The sequence below is a fragment of the Aethina tumida genome, chromosome 5 (genome assembly GCF_024364675.1).
Source record: "Aethina tumida isolate Nest 87 chromosome 5, icAetTumi1.1, whole genome shotgun sequence".
Taxonomy (NCBI): domain Eukaryota; kingdom Metazoa; phylum Arthropoda; class Insecta; order Coleoptera; family Nitidulidae; genus Aethina; species Aethina tumida.
Window position 1 is genome coordinate 23,295,330 of NC_065439.1, and position 14,931 is coordinate 23,310,260.

Consider the following 14,931-nt stretch of genomic DNA (forward strand, 5'->3'; position numbering starts at 1 on the left):
TATTGTTCTATTGTAGTTTGTCTTTAGCCTTATAAGGGTCGGATTAACTTCAGGAAAACAATTTTAAGTTGCAAAAGTTGAGTATCGAACTTACGTTGTAAACATGGAGAGGGAACTACAACTGCTTTTTGTAATAAATTTTGTTTTCTATAAACTATTTTATTTTTCTTTGTTAATTAATTATTAAATTGTAGAATAAACTTAATGAGTCATCTAACAAAGTTGACAATTATAAAGTTGTCTCACACGAGACATTTTATAGCAAATATTGTTTCGGGTTGGTTTATTTAGGACATGTGTATATATTTTGTTAAATGTATTTACTTATCCAGAAAATACTCCACTACAACCGAAAACCTAAACACACATTAATACTGAAGTTTGTCTAATGTGCACATATTGAACTGGCGCATCCACCATTATTGGAACACTTTCGTTGTGCATATTAAAACATTTCTGGTGAATGTTGATGATAATGTGTGATTGCGTTCATAACGAGTTCGAAACTAGTGATAGAACTGCAATCTTAATGGTAGATCTCATTCTAAAAGATATTGGGTTTGTCGATAATGGTAAGTATATTAATGTTGTTCTTTTGCACTTCTCCAAACTACCGAATAGAAATCACTTATTAAAGCTAAAATATTTTAAAGGGCTATTTTTCTTTAGAAGAAACTCAATATTTTAAAACTCTTATGCCCACCTTTTGTAAATAAAATAAATTATTTATCAAAGCTAAGAAGTTTATAGAAAGAAAAATATTTCACGAAGTGAATCATATTATAAAAAAAAATTAACTGGTGCATTCGCCATTTTAATACACAATATTTTTAAAATAAAATAATTTAATTTTTCTGAACTTATTAGTCTAAATTTTACTATGCATTTGAACATAAAAATTGTATATTATAAGACTATTTATATTTTTGAAATTCACTCTTCTTTATTTATTAACATCTGTAGAAAAACTAAAATAATTGAAATTTATCATAAAATGCTGACTCGTTTAATTCGTAAATAATATTATTTATCGGTCATCTTCACCGTGATTCATGAACAACGATGCTCTTGGAAGGCCTGTTATACAAAGGAGACATATCAATTCAGATAAAGTTGTTAAGGCCTTTGTACTTCTGCAGATGGTCGATCATAGAGGTACGTGGCAAACTTGCTCCAAACAAGTTAGCCGATTATTCACAGTTAGTGGAATACACCTTTATGATGATTAATAGACAATTACAAATCTCACTCTGTACATTTTTTGTTACTGGCCAAGTTATAATTAGCTGTCTGAATTCTGATATCATTTTCAAGTAAACTTTGCACAATTTGTAACATTTTACATGTTGAAATATGCGAATATAAAAGTTCATTTATCTAGTTTTTATGAAGCAATATAAAAGTCTTTTGAGAAATTTAAATTTTAAATTGACCCAAATAAACTTCAGCGCTATCATATTTTTGTAACAAAGTTAGTATCTTTTGATATCGTATACATATATATTCCGCTCTGATTTTTGGAAGTTGGAATAAAATAAATAACTTTTTTTCCTGTGCAAAAGGCAAACTTAATGCATTATTAAAATGCCCAAAGCAATTTCCCCACAAGCAACGAAACACTGTGAAAAGGTAATCAACATAATTTTTCGGTCACACAAAACCACCCACATATAAACTAACTTTCGTTTTTACTTTGATTCTCCTTCGCTTTGTCCTAGTTTTTTTTCTTCTTTTAGTAAATTCGTGATGAAAACGAATGTTTATTTTTTTATGTATTTAGATACAATTTTTGGTTGCAATCAATTGCTAAAACAAGTCTTATACACGTACAAAATTCATGCCAGTTAAAGAAAAGTTCTCAAAAGTGAACAAAAAACAATATTAGCGTGGATCTCCCCTTTAGAATTAAACGGTTTAAACAATATTAGACCATAATTAAAATAAATAATAATCACATGAACAATTTATATTTGGAAGTGTCAAATTTGGTGAATGCGCAATTCTAATATGCATCAGTGGTTTTTATTATAACAACTCTAAATTTTAGAATATTTTAGCCTTAACACTGTTATTTACTTACAACTTTTAAAATAATATAACGTACTATTGTTGCTTTATGCTCTAAACTTTTGATAGAGATGTCTTCTTTGTACAATAGGTCTTCCAAGAGCATCGTTGTTCATACTGAAGATGACCGATAAACAATGTTACTCACGACTTAAATGATTTTCTAGTTGTTTATGATAAATTTAAATTATTTTAGTTTTCTACAGATAAAAAATAAAGCAGTTTTCTTGTAACATTAAAATGTACTGTAATGTGTACAAGTACGAGAGTAAAAAAATGTGGAATCAATCATAAAATAGGGCAATTTTTCAACAAACAAACGTAAGGCATCCATACCTTTAGAAAAAACCATAGAAGTCTATACATAAATATTGCTCCCCTCAAATTATTACTGAGCAGTAGATGAATTGGATACAAAAAGGGATTTGACGCCCCAACGTGACCCACCTAAAGTACAAATTTAACAGTTGCCCATATGTTGGTTAATTGTTCAAACTATGGAAGCTGCAGAAATTCAAGTAACATCAAAGAAAATCTTTCGGAACTCCTGGAGTATACTCCAAACTTGCCCCACGAGAGTTTCCTCAAACAAATAAAGCTGCATAACCAAATTTCGATCTCCATACTATAAACTACATTTAAATTCCAAAATTGACTCAGTGTGTTTTCTTCAAATAACAATGTGACGCAAATCCATTGAGAGAAAATCCAACGATTAACTCAGCGGATGGGAAAACAATTTATGACGTCGACAATTAACCGCTCCGAAAATAGGGTAATTAAGCCTAAACAGAACCGAAAACGCTTCCGTGTTATCCGCATTCGTTCCGATTTAACAGCGGTCTTCCGTGATTTTTATTGTGGCACGACGCCGCTGGCAATCGAACTATCGGCGTTCGTTGGGGTGGATTCGGCACTGCGAACGTTCTGCGTTTGCCAATTTTCCGGCTATTACGTTTGCACTTTCGCATACAAACAGCGAGTGGCCGCATTTTGGTCTCATGTCAAAGACGAACGGAAATTGAATTTTCGAGCGTTCGGATCGCCGTGAATTCGAACAATATTTTAATTTGATTAGTCAATATTTATTCGAAACGAAATGGAAATGTGAAATCCCACGCTGCGTAAGCGGATATGTGATTTATTAAGGATAATAAAAAAATTACTTGATTCATATAAAAGGTTTCATAAAAAGTTCAATATTATCTAGATACTTATTCCATAATTGTGAGAAAACATGTTTCCTACTTACATAAAATATTATTCAGTTGTTTGAATTAATACTCAAAAAGAAATGTCAGAATTGTTTATACTATTTATTTACACAGGTTTTATATTAAAAACTCAAAAGCTTGAACATATTTGCATATTTAAGCTTATAGATTTTGAAATAAATTAATATGATAGGTTTAAATTATCATAAAACGAAAAAAATATATATAAAATTTAGCCTGATTATTTATTTAACACATATCTCATTTAAATTTATTTACTTGTGTGAATTTGTATTCATAAAAAAAGATGTCAGAATTAACTCATTCTTTTTATTTACACAGGTTTTATATTAAAAGCTCAGAACCTTGAGCATATTCTTATATATAACCTTCCAGATTTTGATATAAATTAATAGATTAATTAAATTATCATAAAAATAATATTAAATTTAACCTTATTATCTATTTATAAATATCCTGTTGAATTTTTTAATATTATTCACTTGTTAGAATTTGTATTCACAAAATTATCTCATCCTATTTATTTACATAGATTTTATATTAAAAGCTCAAAAGCTCAAAGTTTTGTAAATAAAAGCTGTTATTCAAACAGCTCAAACGACAAAAGAAAAATATCTACAATCAATTTAAGAAAATTTGTTCGGAAAACAACAATTCATGTTGAAATTGTCCGATTTGTGAACGTGAGAAATCGAAGTTGAGAACATTAAAAATACTTTCCCGTTCAATTTTCTCTTCCTATTTCATTTATCGCGAGAGAGGAAAAACGCTTTGTTCACCGAGCGAATAAATTTTCAACCGTCGCAATTTAAAGTCTTCACTTGTACCCTTGTAATGGAGAACCTTGTTGTTTTCGATAATGTTTGTGCTTTTTATTTTGCCACACTTTTACCATAAAAGAAAGGGAGTTTTCTGCCCTTAAATAAATTCTAATAAATGATGAAAATTTGCACCAGAATTTTCATACTAATGGATGTTGCTGTGGATCTATATTAATGGAGTTTTTACCGAAGTTATTATTTCATTATTAACATATTCGTGTACAGTTTAATGGGCCATAAATAAATTAATGACAGTTTTAACCCTGCGAATATATTCTAGTCGATAATGAATATTTATTTATGCTCATCGATTTACCATCAGTTTCATGTAATTTATGTTAAAATTTGTACGTGCTTCAACCGCATTGAAGTCGAAAACTTTGTTACCTGCATTCGATAATGATTTGACTTTGAACAGTTGGAGATAAATTGGTCTGTTTTATTTTAAAACGTGCGATATCGATCTTTCACTTCGAAGATTGTGGACGCCTTCTTTTTACGTTTTCTCCCGGTAATGTCTTCGGGCGAAGTAAAATGCAATTTATCAGGAAGCGTCGTAATTTGCTACAAAAAAGAAAAAATAATATTGAAAACATAATTTATTTATATAACTTGATTTTATTCATGTCGCCCTTTTCAAATTCCTTCCTTCCCTCAAAAATTGGTTTGATAAAATCATCATTCAATTTACATATCTCCGTCGCCGGAATTTAAATCGATTTGGAGTGTCGAAGAATTGATAAAATTCGAATAAGACGAAGAGTTTTCGATCGATACATTTCATTCATAATTCGCATATTTTTAAATAATTCATTTTTTGCCTTCCAATAAGAAAACTTAAGTTATTGACTGGCTCCAAGATAAGTAAAATATTTCACATAAGTTTTTGCTCTCTCGCATTTATCGCCTCCGGGGAATTAAAATGGAAGCTGTCTCGTTTGTGTGCGAAGATAAATTCCTTAAGGATTCCCGTGACTGTCTAAGAACTACAATTTCCACCATCAATCTTAATATAACTCATTCGACTCCACGTGTAACATAATTGCTTTTCGCCCGCGGATTATTTTTATGTGGAAGTCAAATGTGTACATCGATATTGATTTCACTTCAAACCCATCCATCTACTGGCCTTATGAAAATGTAAATGAGTTTCTTTTGAGAGCGCAATATTTTCTGTTAATTTGAAATCCGATCGAACGAAAACATCTCAGCTGTAAATCGAAAGGATTACAATAAGGATAAGATCTTTCTAAGGGCAAGATTAAATTTTTAATAGCCTCTGGAAGTGTTCGATATTGCTTCATGGCAAGTGTCTCGATAATTTAGGCCAAAGTCGTCTGTTTTATTTTTAAAAAAACGTTTCATATCGATCCAGTTCATGTCTGATTAAGATTCTAAATTGTAAGCGGATAAAATACCTTAATACTTTTTAGATTAACAATTATTATTATGAATATTATAAATAATCGTAATAATTAGAATGGAAAACAAATAAAGATTGTCAATCCAATCTATTACATATTTTTCTTCTGATTATTGTCTATGTAGTTAAAATGTGCAAAATATAAACTGATAATATTTTGATTCTAAATTTTATATATAATAAGAACTTTTTAGATTACATACTACAAAATATTGTTGTTGTTTATTAAGTTAATTATAAGAAATTGATACCCAATAAATAATGAGAATAACGAATATTAAATATAATAATAAAATAATGAACATACTGATTTTTATATTAATGAATAACAAATATTAAACAACGTATACTAAATAACAAATATTGATTAACGAATATCGAATATTTTATATAACAAAAAATGAATAATTAATTTATCATGAATAATTGGAATAATGGAAGCTATATACAAATATCTAACAAATATCGACTAATGAATGTTAAATATTTTACATAACGAATTATAAATATTCAATTATTTATAATGAAATATAATTTACAACGAATATATACGGAAAATAATTAATAATTTTATAATATTTTATGAATAATTGTAATAATTAAATTTTTTTCAATTTTTTTTAATTCATAATTTAGAAACTATGAAAATTCATTATATTTGTATAATTTTTAAATTTGAATTGTATAAAAAATCAAACTATATTTTCAACTTACTTAAATTCAAGAAATGGATAATAATGACTAACAAATATCGAGTATTTTATATAAAAAATAATAATTAATCAATGAAACGAATATATACGAACATTAATTAATATTTTTTATTTTTTATGAATAATTAAAATAATAATTGTTTTCAATTTTCTCAAAATCTTAATTTGAAAAACATTAAAATTAATTATATAAATATAATTTTCAATTAGATACAAGAAATTAGTAAGAATAAAGAATATTTTGTAAAACGAATAATGAATAATTAATAATGAAAAATAACAATTTATAAATAATTCAAAATCACAATTGTAAACTGTTAAAATCACTAATTTTTATTTTTAAATTGTAAACACAAAATAGTAAACTATATGTTTAATGTACTAAAATATAAGAAAAAATAATTAATAATAATATTGAATATTGAATAACGAATATCCAATATTTTATATAACAGATAATGACGAATAATAATGAAAATACATATAAAAAATAATTAATGATTTCTTTTATTTTTTACGAATAATGGAAATAATCACGAATATATTTTTTTTAATTTCTCAAAATATTAATAATAAATAAATAGTTAAAATGCATTTTATTTAACCAATGTATATGAAAAATGTTTAATTATAATTTTTTATGAATAAATTAATTTACTCATGTAAACTAGTAACTTTTCAAAACTTGTAATATAATGGGTGTAAAATGCAATATTTTTTCTGTTCAACAAAACTCCCCATTGACGGGTAGTTTTATGTTCCAGTGGCCACATAAAGTCATAGATGAAATGATTGTCTAATAAACTGCGGCGACGATCGGACACATAATTCCCACTATCGGAAGTGCATTAAACGCCACCATAAATTCGACGATAAGAAAGTTTTACTGCTTGTGAAACGTAAATCCGGGGCAACAATGTTAATGCGGACTAACAATATTTTTTCGGGTGTCATTCTTATAAACCGGCTCATAAATAACAAGAGATCCTGAGCACCCATAATGTGTGGCTTCCCGGGGGAAAATATTAGAAGTTTCATTGCAAATGAATGATAAATGGGAATTATTTAATTCAATATTTGTCTGAATGAACTAAATGTTATTAAGTAAACTGAGAGCTAAAATTAAAAATACATTTTGTAAGTAGAACGAAGCCAGACAATATTTTTATTATGTCAATTCACTGAATGTTAATGTAATAAAATGAACCAATGTTTTCAAAGGATTTTTTTTTCATTAAACACGTACGCTGTTTGATTTATAAATTATTTTTTCTGTGTTTAGCTTCCGAATTACCAACACGGGGCTGAATAAAGCCGACGGACGATTGATATTGATTTACACTTAAATAACGATTAATGTCCGACTAAAGTGAAACGTTTTCTTACCCTCCTTCCATTTCCGTTTCCGGTTCGGAATGATAGCCGGTGTCGCTGTTACACGGACTGTCCGGAAGATGCATCAGTTCCAACAGCGTTCCGCAACCCCTCGAGAACGACATCAGGGCTGTGGCCACCGGAATGTCCTCGTGGATCGGTTGAAGCCTGCCAATAATTCATAAATAATTAACTCAAAACAATGTCCGGTGTTTTTCCTTTTTTATTTTGTTAACCGGAACGCAAAATACGACGACTTCCGTCATTAATTTTCAGCACGGCGGTGTCGGATGATGATGGCGTCGTTTTAAATTCAAAGGGTGTTCGGTTTTAATGAGGGCAAATTAAAAAGTTGTCTCGAACGCGGTTTGACAACCAGATTCGGATTTAATGATCTGCGCTTACAATGTTTTTATTTTGAGTGTTTTGTTGCTTCTTTGTTAAAGCTCAAAGAATACGGGGTAAATCTCTAATGTTTTGTTCTTCTATTTTATTATTCTACTGCAAATTTATTTTTAATTACATCGCTTTTTTAAATAATTATAGTTTCTTACCATTAATTTAAAAATAATACATAAATAAGAATTTACAGCGTTCAAAGTTATTATCTATGTACAGTAGTGGCCATAATTAAAACAAATGTATTAAAATGTGAGCTGTACTACTTGAATTGGAAGCCAGTACCTGTAATGGAAATCTGTTTTTTGTCTGAATTAGGTTATATAATCGTGGAGTTCACTATTGGTCCAGACGAGATGTTCCACGAAATCGTCGAAGAGTTTTATCCTTTTACGGAGGTTCCATTATAGTATGGGAAGAAATTTGTTATAACGGCCGTACAGAATTGTACATGTCAAGGCATAATGACCGACGCACTTATCTTCTTCTCTCTCACCACCATATAGTCCAGATATTTCTCAATGTAACTATTTTCTTTATCGTCGTTCAATTTTTAGGTGATAAATAGTTTACTTCTGAAGAGAAAGTCATAACTGAAAGTGATCTTTTCTTAACCACCCAGAATCCGGAACTTCTTTCCCATGGCAAATTGTTGATCATAACGATGATTGGTTTCTTGAATAAAAGTTTATTATACAGAAAGTTACATTATTTAAAGTTAAAGGTCTGGAACGTAAATCGCTTTCTTCAATACCCAATTACATACATAAATTCCCAATTCATATTTGTAGTAATTTGGATGAAGCCATAAAACATTTTTATGATCGCTTATTTGAATAAATAAAGACATAAACTCAACTTACACAAACATTAGCGTAATACTATAAAATATAGTAAGGTCACTACCAACAGTGTGCAACGGCCGGAAACAAATGGTGCAGCTTCAGCAGTTTCGCCGGTAGTAAAACTGTGGTGGTGGTAGATTATAATGAATAACTTCTTTAGTGTATGATGGGTTTAAGGGGGTTCACACCCCGAAACCCAGGCAACGTAAATTTATTATGTGATTAAATGACGGACCGTCCACACCGTACGGAATCATCGCCACACGCTTAATAAGATCTGGTCACCACTGATTACCGATCGATTTGTTTGGCCTGCGGTGCAGATAGTATTTATTCCGCCCGTGCAGCATCGTCTCAAGGTGCGAGGCGTCAAATGTGCATGTGTCAATCGATAATGCGACGATTTTATCCTTGTCAAGGATGGCTCTGATTCAATAACGTTTTATGGCATCATTAAGGGCCATTTGAGATGATCGTCAGATCCTTGTTGACACAGATTTTAAAGCTATTGCCTAGTTATTAAATCTGGAAGAACTCAAATTTATGGTGCCTATCAAATAATTAATTGTGTCCTTTGATAAAATCAGTTAAAATATTGACTGTAATTCTGTATTAAGGAACTTTGTGGGTATTGATAATAACTTGACGTGAAGATTTTAAATGAAGCCATAAAGAGAATTATGAATTAGGTCACCTTAATAGCCAGAAATTAAAAAAGTATTGAGGTACTTTGGTACATTTTCTTATTGCCCTTTCCATACTTAGATCTTTTAATGGTAATAAAGTAAAAGTAATAAACCGGTTTTATTACAGCATTTGGGAGCAAATTAAATTATGAGATGAACGACAAAAGGCGAAAATCCTCGTAAAAGACTCACTTCCTATTTTAATAAACATCAATTGTCTTATAACGAAGCGTCCTCACTACATTGAGTTAAATTTCACGTCGCAAAACGAAACCGCCCCCCTAATGGTCGTGTTTGTGTTAAGGGAACATATTTACATCGTAATTAAACATCATCACTGAGCCCTTCCCCCTGGAACGAAAATAATCACCTTTTGAGCTGCGAGAGACAGAACAACGCCTCCTTGTCGTTCTGCACCCTCGTCGCCAGCATGTCAATCAGGGGCGTGAGTTGTTTTAGCGCCGGCTTGTCCAGGATCGTGAGCAGGGTCTTGTTGTCGATGAGTCGCTGCTGCACCTCGCTGTGGTGGAGGGAGAGCAGCCGCTGGTGGGACGCATCGACAGGTTTCTTCGTGTCGGAGGCGGCGACGCCTAGCTCGTCGAGACGGTGGAGGGCGCTCTTGTAAGCGTCGATGTGCCGTTGCAGTTCGGTTTTGAGGGCGACGTGCAGATGGGTCAGACCGCTGACATCTGGCGTCAACCCGTGGCAACCCAGTCCTGAAATGAAGCAGATAGCTCTATTAAATTCCAAAGGATATTTTCCTGATTTTCATATCATCAACTGAAACTATTCTCCTAGGCTTTCTTGTGACAGGAATATGCTTGAAGAATGTTTGTTCATTATAATGGCGATAATTTAATTAATTATTAATTAATAAACAACATTTATCTAATACTCAAACTTAATATTTTTAATATTATTTTTCCAAAATAGTACTTGAGTACTTATGTTAATATAAAAATGAAACCAACCATTAAAAAGAGTACTATAATGTATATTATTTGGGGTTTAAGTACTTTATCTTGTTGTTTACATTTCATATAAATAGAATGGTTAGTTCATTGACCAGTGTATACATTTTGCCATCGATCTAGATACATTTTTGACGCCATTCTTTCCTGGCATTTAAACAACATTAAAAAATTGAGAGCTTTTTAACGGTTTGAAGTCCAAATTTGCATAAAAACAATGCTCTTATTGTTAATCCGACACTTAAACTACATACGTTTTTAATATACAACCTCATATGCACGGCATCTTAGATTTTTTCATAATATTTATTATTGTAAATAAAATACAAACACAAACGTTCTGAAGTGTGTCATCGGTGTAGTAAACTGGGGAAATTTTTGTGTATGATGTATGTTAATTATAAAACGTATGCATAGATTTCCGTAAAATATTCATAGGCTTTTGCATAATTTCTAATAAGACCTAAAAATAACGAAAAAGGATCGTGCCTTCGTACGCCCACAATCAGCAATGATGAGACGTTGAAGTTAATTGATGTTTATTTTTAGAAAAGTGAAAAAAATTAAATCCCTTGGTCTGGTACCTGAGTATTTGTATTTTCATTTTCATATTCGGTGGTCAAAATATAACGGTGACGGATCATTACACCGTGGTTTATTATGGTTTATTGCTAACACCATAACAATAAATAATAGGAACGAATAACAATTCTTCTATTATGTTATGTGGGAAACTATTTATTTTCTACTTAACACTCTTCCCACATCTGCGACCCATAATCTGTTCACGTTTCTATTCTATTTGACTATTTGAAAATTACTTTAAAGATTATAGATTGGTAATACCTAAAATGTATTAAAAAACTACATATGATGGCACGTACGTGGCATAAAATAATTTAAATTGAATTTTTTTGTAACACAAAACACATATTTAACAACAGGGGATATAGCTCAGTGGTAGAGCATTCGACTGCAGATCGAGAGGTCCCCGGTTCAAACCCGGGTGTCCCCTAAATGACTTTTTAATTTTTCAAAACAATTTTTTTACTAAAATAATATACATTAATTAAGACTGTTGTCGATTAAAATGTTGATTCTTAATTTTTGTTAATTACTCATTTAATAAAATTAATTTAAAGAAAATATGAACAATTGACTATTTATAGATAAAACTACTTATGTATTTTATTATATTATTTTTAAATGTAAATTGATGTTCCTATTTTCATAGCATGAAACTTACCGAAATATAATTAATAGCTATTTCTTAAACTAAAAAACTGTATATAATGAAGTATATTATGTTAATTTAATTAATAATCGAAAGTTCTTAAAAGATTAATATAAATTGTTATTTTATGTATACATATGGATAAATCTTATATTTCTTTGTTTTATATAGTAAGTTCATTAAAACTATATGTGTATTGAAGTGGGCCAAAAATAACGACTATTTTTTTAACACTGAAAAATTGGTTCCTAGACACCTTTAAAATAAGCTCTCCAAGGATGAGCTCTTAACTTTAATAGGTCCCCCTCATCTCCATTTTTCCTTCAGTCCCATGAGGCAAAATCCATATCTCGCCATAACTTGATCGTACAGAAAAATAGTAATTACATTTTTTATAGGAAATTATTATACAAAAAAGGTATTTTATAATTTTTTCATAACTTTTACCGTTTAGAATATATCGGTGGAAATAGTTTGAGGAATATAATAAAAATTTCTTTTTTATAATATTGCTAAATTTTATAACTCGCAGGTAAGTAAGTATTAAAAAATACGCAATATATAAGTTTGGAGGTTTCAAAATTTTAAATTTCAAATATAATAAAAATATATATTCAATACAGTTTTCCTACATTTTCAAATTATCGTTAAAAATTGAAAGAGAAGTTTAAAATTAAATACTATTTCTCAATTAAGCTAACTAACTAACTAAACTAAAATATATTTTATTTGTCTTTTTGTTAAAATACACATCATTGGCTCGTACAGCTCGAGACTCCTGTGGGCACTATATATAGTAGGCTCCGTTCTTGTGGGGGTGGGTTACCGAATGGAGTCCGGGGTTGTCCACCTTCTTGGAGATTGGCACGGCCAATTGCCGGTGTCGTGGCATCTCCGAGCGTCAGCAACGGTGTTGAAAGCAAAATGGGTCCAAGACCCCCCTCACATGGTCGTTGCATTTCTGGGGGCATTTTGTCTCAATATGATTTAGATAATGGAACCTGTAGATGAAATTAGCGGAAACTGTTGCTGGATGGCCAGCTTTGCAATTTAGTGCGCTCGGGAAAAACTTAGTCAAAAAACCCGTTGAAGCATTTTTGGGGGAGGTTTCGCGTTGTTCGGATAATGTTTTGTGGTTTAGTGGGCGTCTTTACGTTTTGCGTTTTAAGTGGAAAGTTTTGAGTGCGCGGCAGGCATTATGGTGGGAGTTTGTGAAAAATTGGAAGTTTATGGTAGAGGGGTTTGTGTTTGTGATTAGGGTCAATGTTGTGGATTCTGACGTCAGCCATGTGTTTTGTGAGTATCGAGTGGTGTATTTGTTTTTCGTAGAATTTATTAGCCTCTTGGATGATGTAATCCTGTACATATGGCACTCCAGTTGTGTCGTGTATGTGTCGGGTTCTGCTTCTCTGGGATGCGCTGATTGCCATTCTCAGTATTTTGTTTTGCAGTCGTTGTAGTATGTTAATGGCGGTTATTGAGGCTCCACACCAGATGGGGCATGCGTATGTCATGATGGGTCGGAGGATTGTGGTGTATAAGTTAATTTTGTTATCTCTACTCATGGGGCTGTTTGCAGAGATTAAGGGAAATAGTGGCTTGATTGCACCAAATATCTTTGGTCTAATTTTGTCTATATGAGGTCTAAAGGTCAGCCGATTGTCCAGATAGGTGCCTAAGTATTTCACGACTTTTTTGCATGGAATGATGGTTCCGTCTATAGTGGGTGGAGATACTATCCTTGTGTTAGTGTATTTTTTTGTGAAGTTGATCAATTCTGTTTTTTCAGGATTTATTTTAATTTTCCATCTCTCAAAAAACGCAGTGAGCATGCCCAGATGGATTTTAATCTGTTGGGTGGCGACCTGTGAGCTAAAGGACGAGCTGTAGATGGCAGTGTCATCAGCGTATAATGCCAAGTTAGTGTGGGAAAACTTAGGGATGTCGGAGGTATAGAAGTTGTAGAGTTTTGGTGCGAGCACCGTTCCTTGTGGTACTCCTGCCGAAGTGTTTTGTGTTTCGGATAATTCCCCGCTGATTTTTACCTGGAAGGTCCTTCCTCGTAGATAGTCGATTAGTTTGACCAGACATTTAGGCAGTTTTAGCTGGTCCAGTTTATACACTAGTCCATCCAACCATACGGTATCGAAGGCTTTCTGCATATCTAAAAAGAGTGCAACTGTGTTTCTCCCGAAGTTCCAGTGCTTCTTAGTGTGTTCAGCAATTCGCGCCACCTGCAGGACTGTGCCATGTTTGGGGCGGAATCCGAACTGCTCGTGTGGTGTTATGTGTAGGTGTGAGTCGGCTGTTTCCAGGCGTCGCAGTATAACTCTTTCGGCTACCTTGGAAATAGAGCTTAGTAGCGATATTGGCCTGTATAAGTTGGGGTTATGTGGCGGTTTACCGGGCTTTAGTACGGGGATAACCACAGCGTGCTTCCATTGTTCTGGGAAGTATTGCAGCCTAATAATACCATTGATAATATAGGTTAGATGGACCAGTGTCTTCCTTGGTATGTTTTTTAAAAGGATGTATTGGATACCGTCTGGTCCTGGAGCTTTGTTATTTGGCAGCTTTCGCAGAATTTGCTGCACTTCGCTCGGCCTTGTGAGTAGTTTAGCAAGTTCATTGTTTTGAATTACCTCTGGTTGAGCTTTGTGTATATTCTGAGCCATTTGCTGTATGTAGTTTTGTTCCGGTGTGAGGTTTGTCGTATCAGTTTTATGAATTTCTGCAAAGTGTGTGGAGTTGGCTGTAGCTTTAGATTTGTTGGACATGTGCTCGATGTTGTTGTAGAGGATGGTCGGGTATATAGGACGTTCCCCTTTTAGTTTCTTTACGTATCTCCATAAGGAGCAATCCGTGGCTTGGAGCCTGCCCAGAAGGTCCCGCCACACGTTATTTCTGTGTTGCCCGATTTTATATGTAATTTCGTTTTTGAGCCGGTTCATTATTTGTTTGTCATTGTCGAGTTTGTATTTGTGCCAACGTTTTTTGTGGTAGTTTTTTGTTTTGATAGCTTCTGTTATATCATCTGGAAGATCATCTGCTGGTGGTTTGGTTTTTGTTACCTTAGTAGTTTTGTTCCTAGCTATTTTTAGATTGAGTGTGAATGAATCCACTTCTCTCTTTAGTTAATTAAATACTATTTCTCAATTAAGCT

The 14,931-nt window shown here is 32.1% G+C and overlaps 1 protein-coding gene and 1 non-coding gene across 2 annotated transcripts in view; one reads left to right on the top strand and one right to left on the bottom strand.

Annotated features, from left to right (window-relative positions):
* Nucleotides 1-14,931, bottom strand: part of LOC109594456 (uncharacterized) — a 34,558-nt gene that overhangs the window by 9,412 nt on the left and 10,215 nt on the right. Inside the window, exons 3-4 of the mRNA XM_020009676.2 lie at nt 9,934-10,279; nt 7,646-7,801 (exon numbers count right to left, since the gene is read on the bottom strand). Of these exons, the coding sequence (XP_019865235.2) occupies nt 7,646-7,801; nt 9,934-10,279 (502 nt within the window). The remainder of the gene's footprint in view (nt 1-7,645; nt 7,802-9,933; nt 10,280-14,931) is intronic.
* Trnac-gca (transfer RNA cysteine (anticodon GCA)) lies at nt 11,478-11,549 on the top strand. The gene has a single exon. It is a non-coding gene; the product is annotated as a tRNA-Cys (tRNA).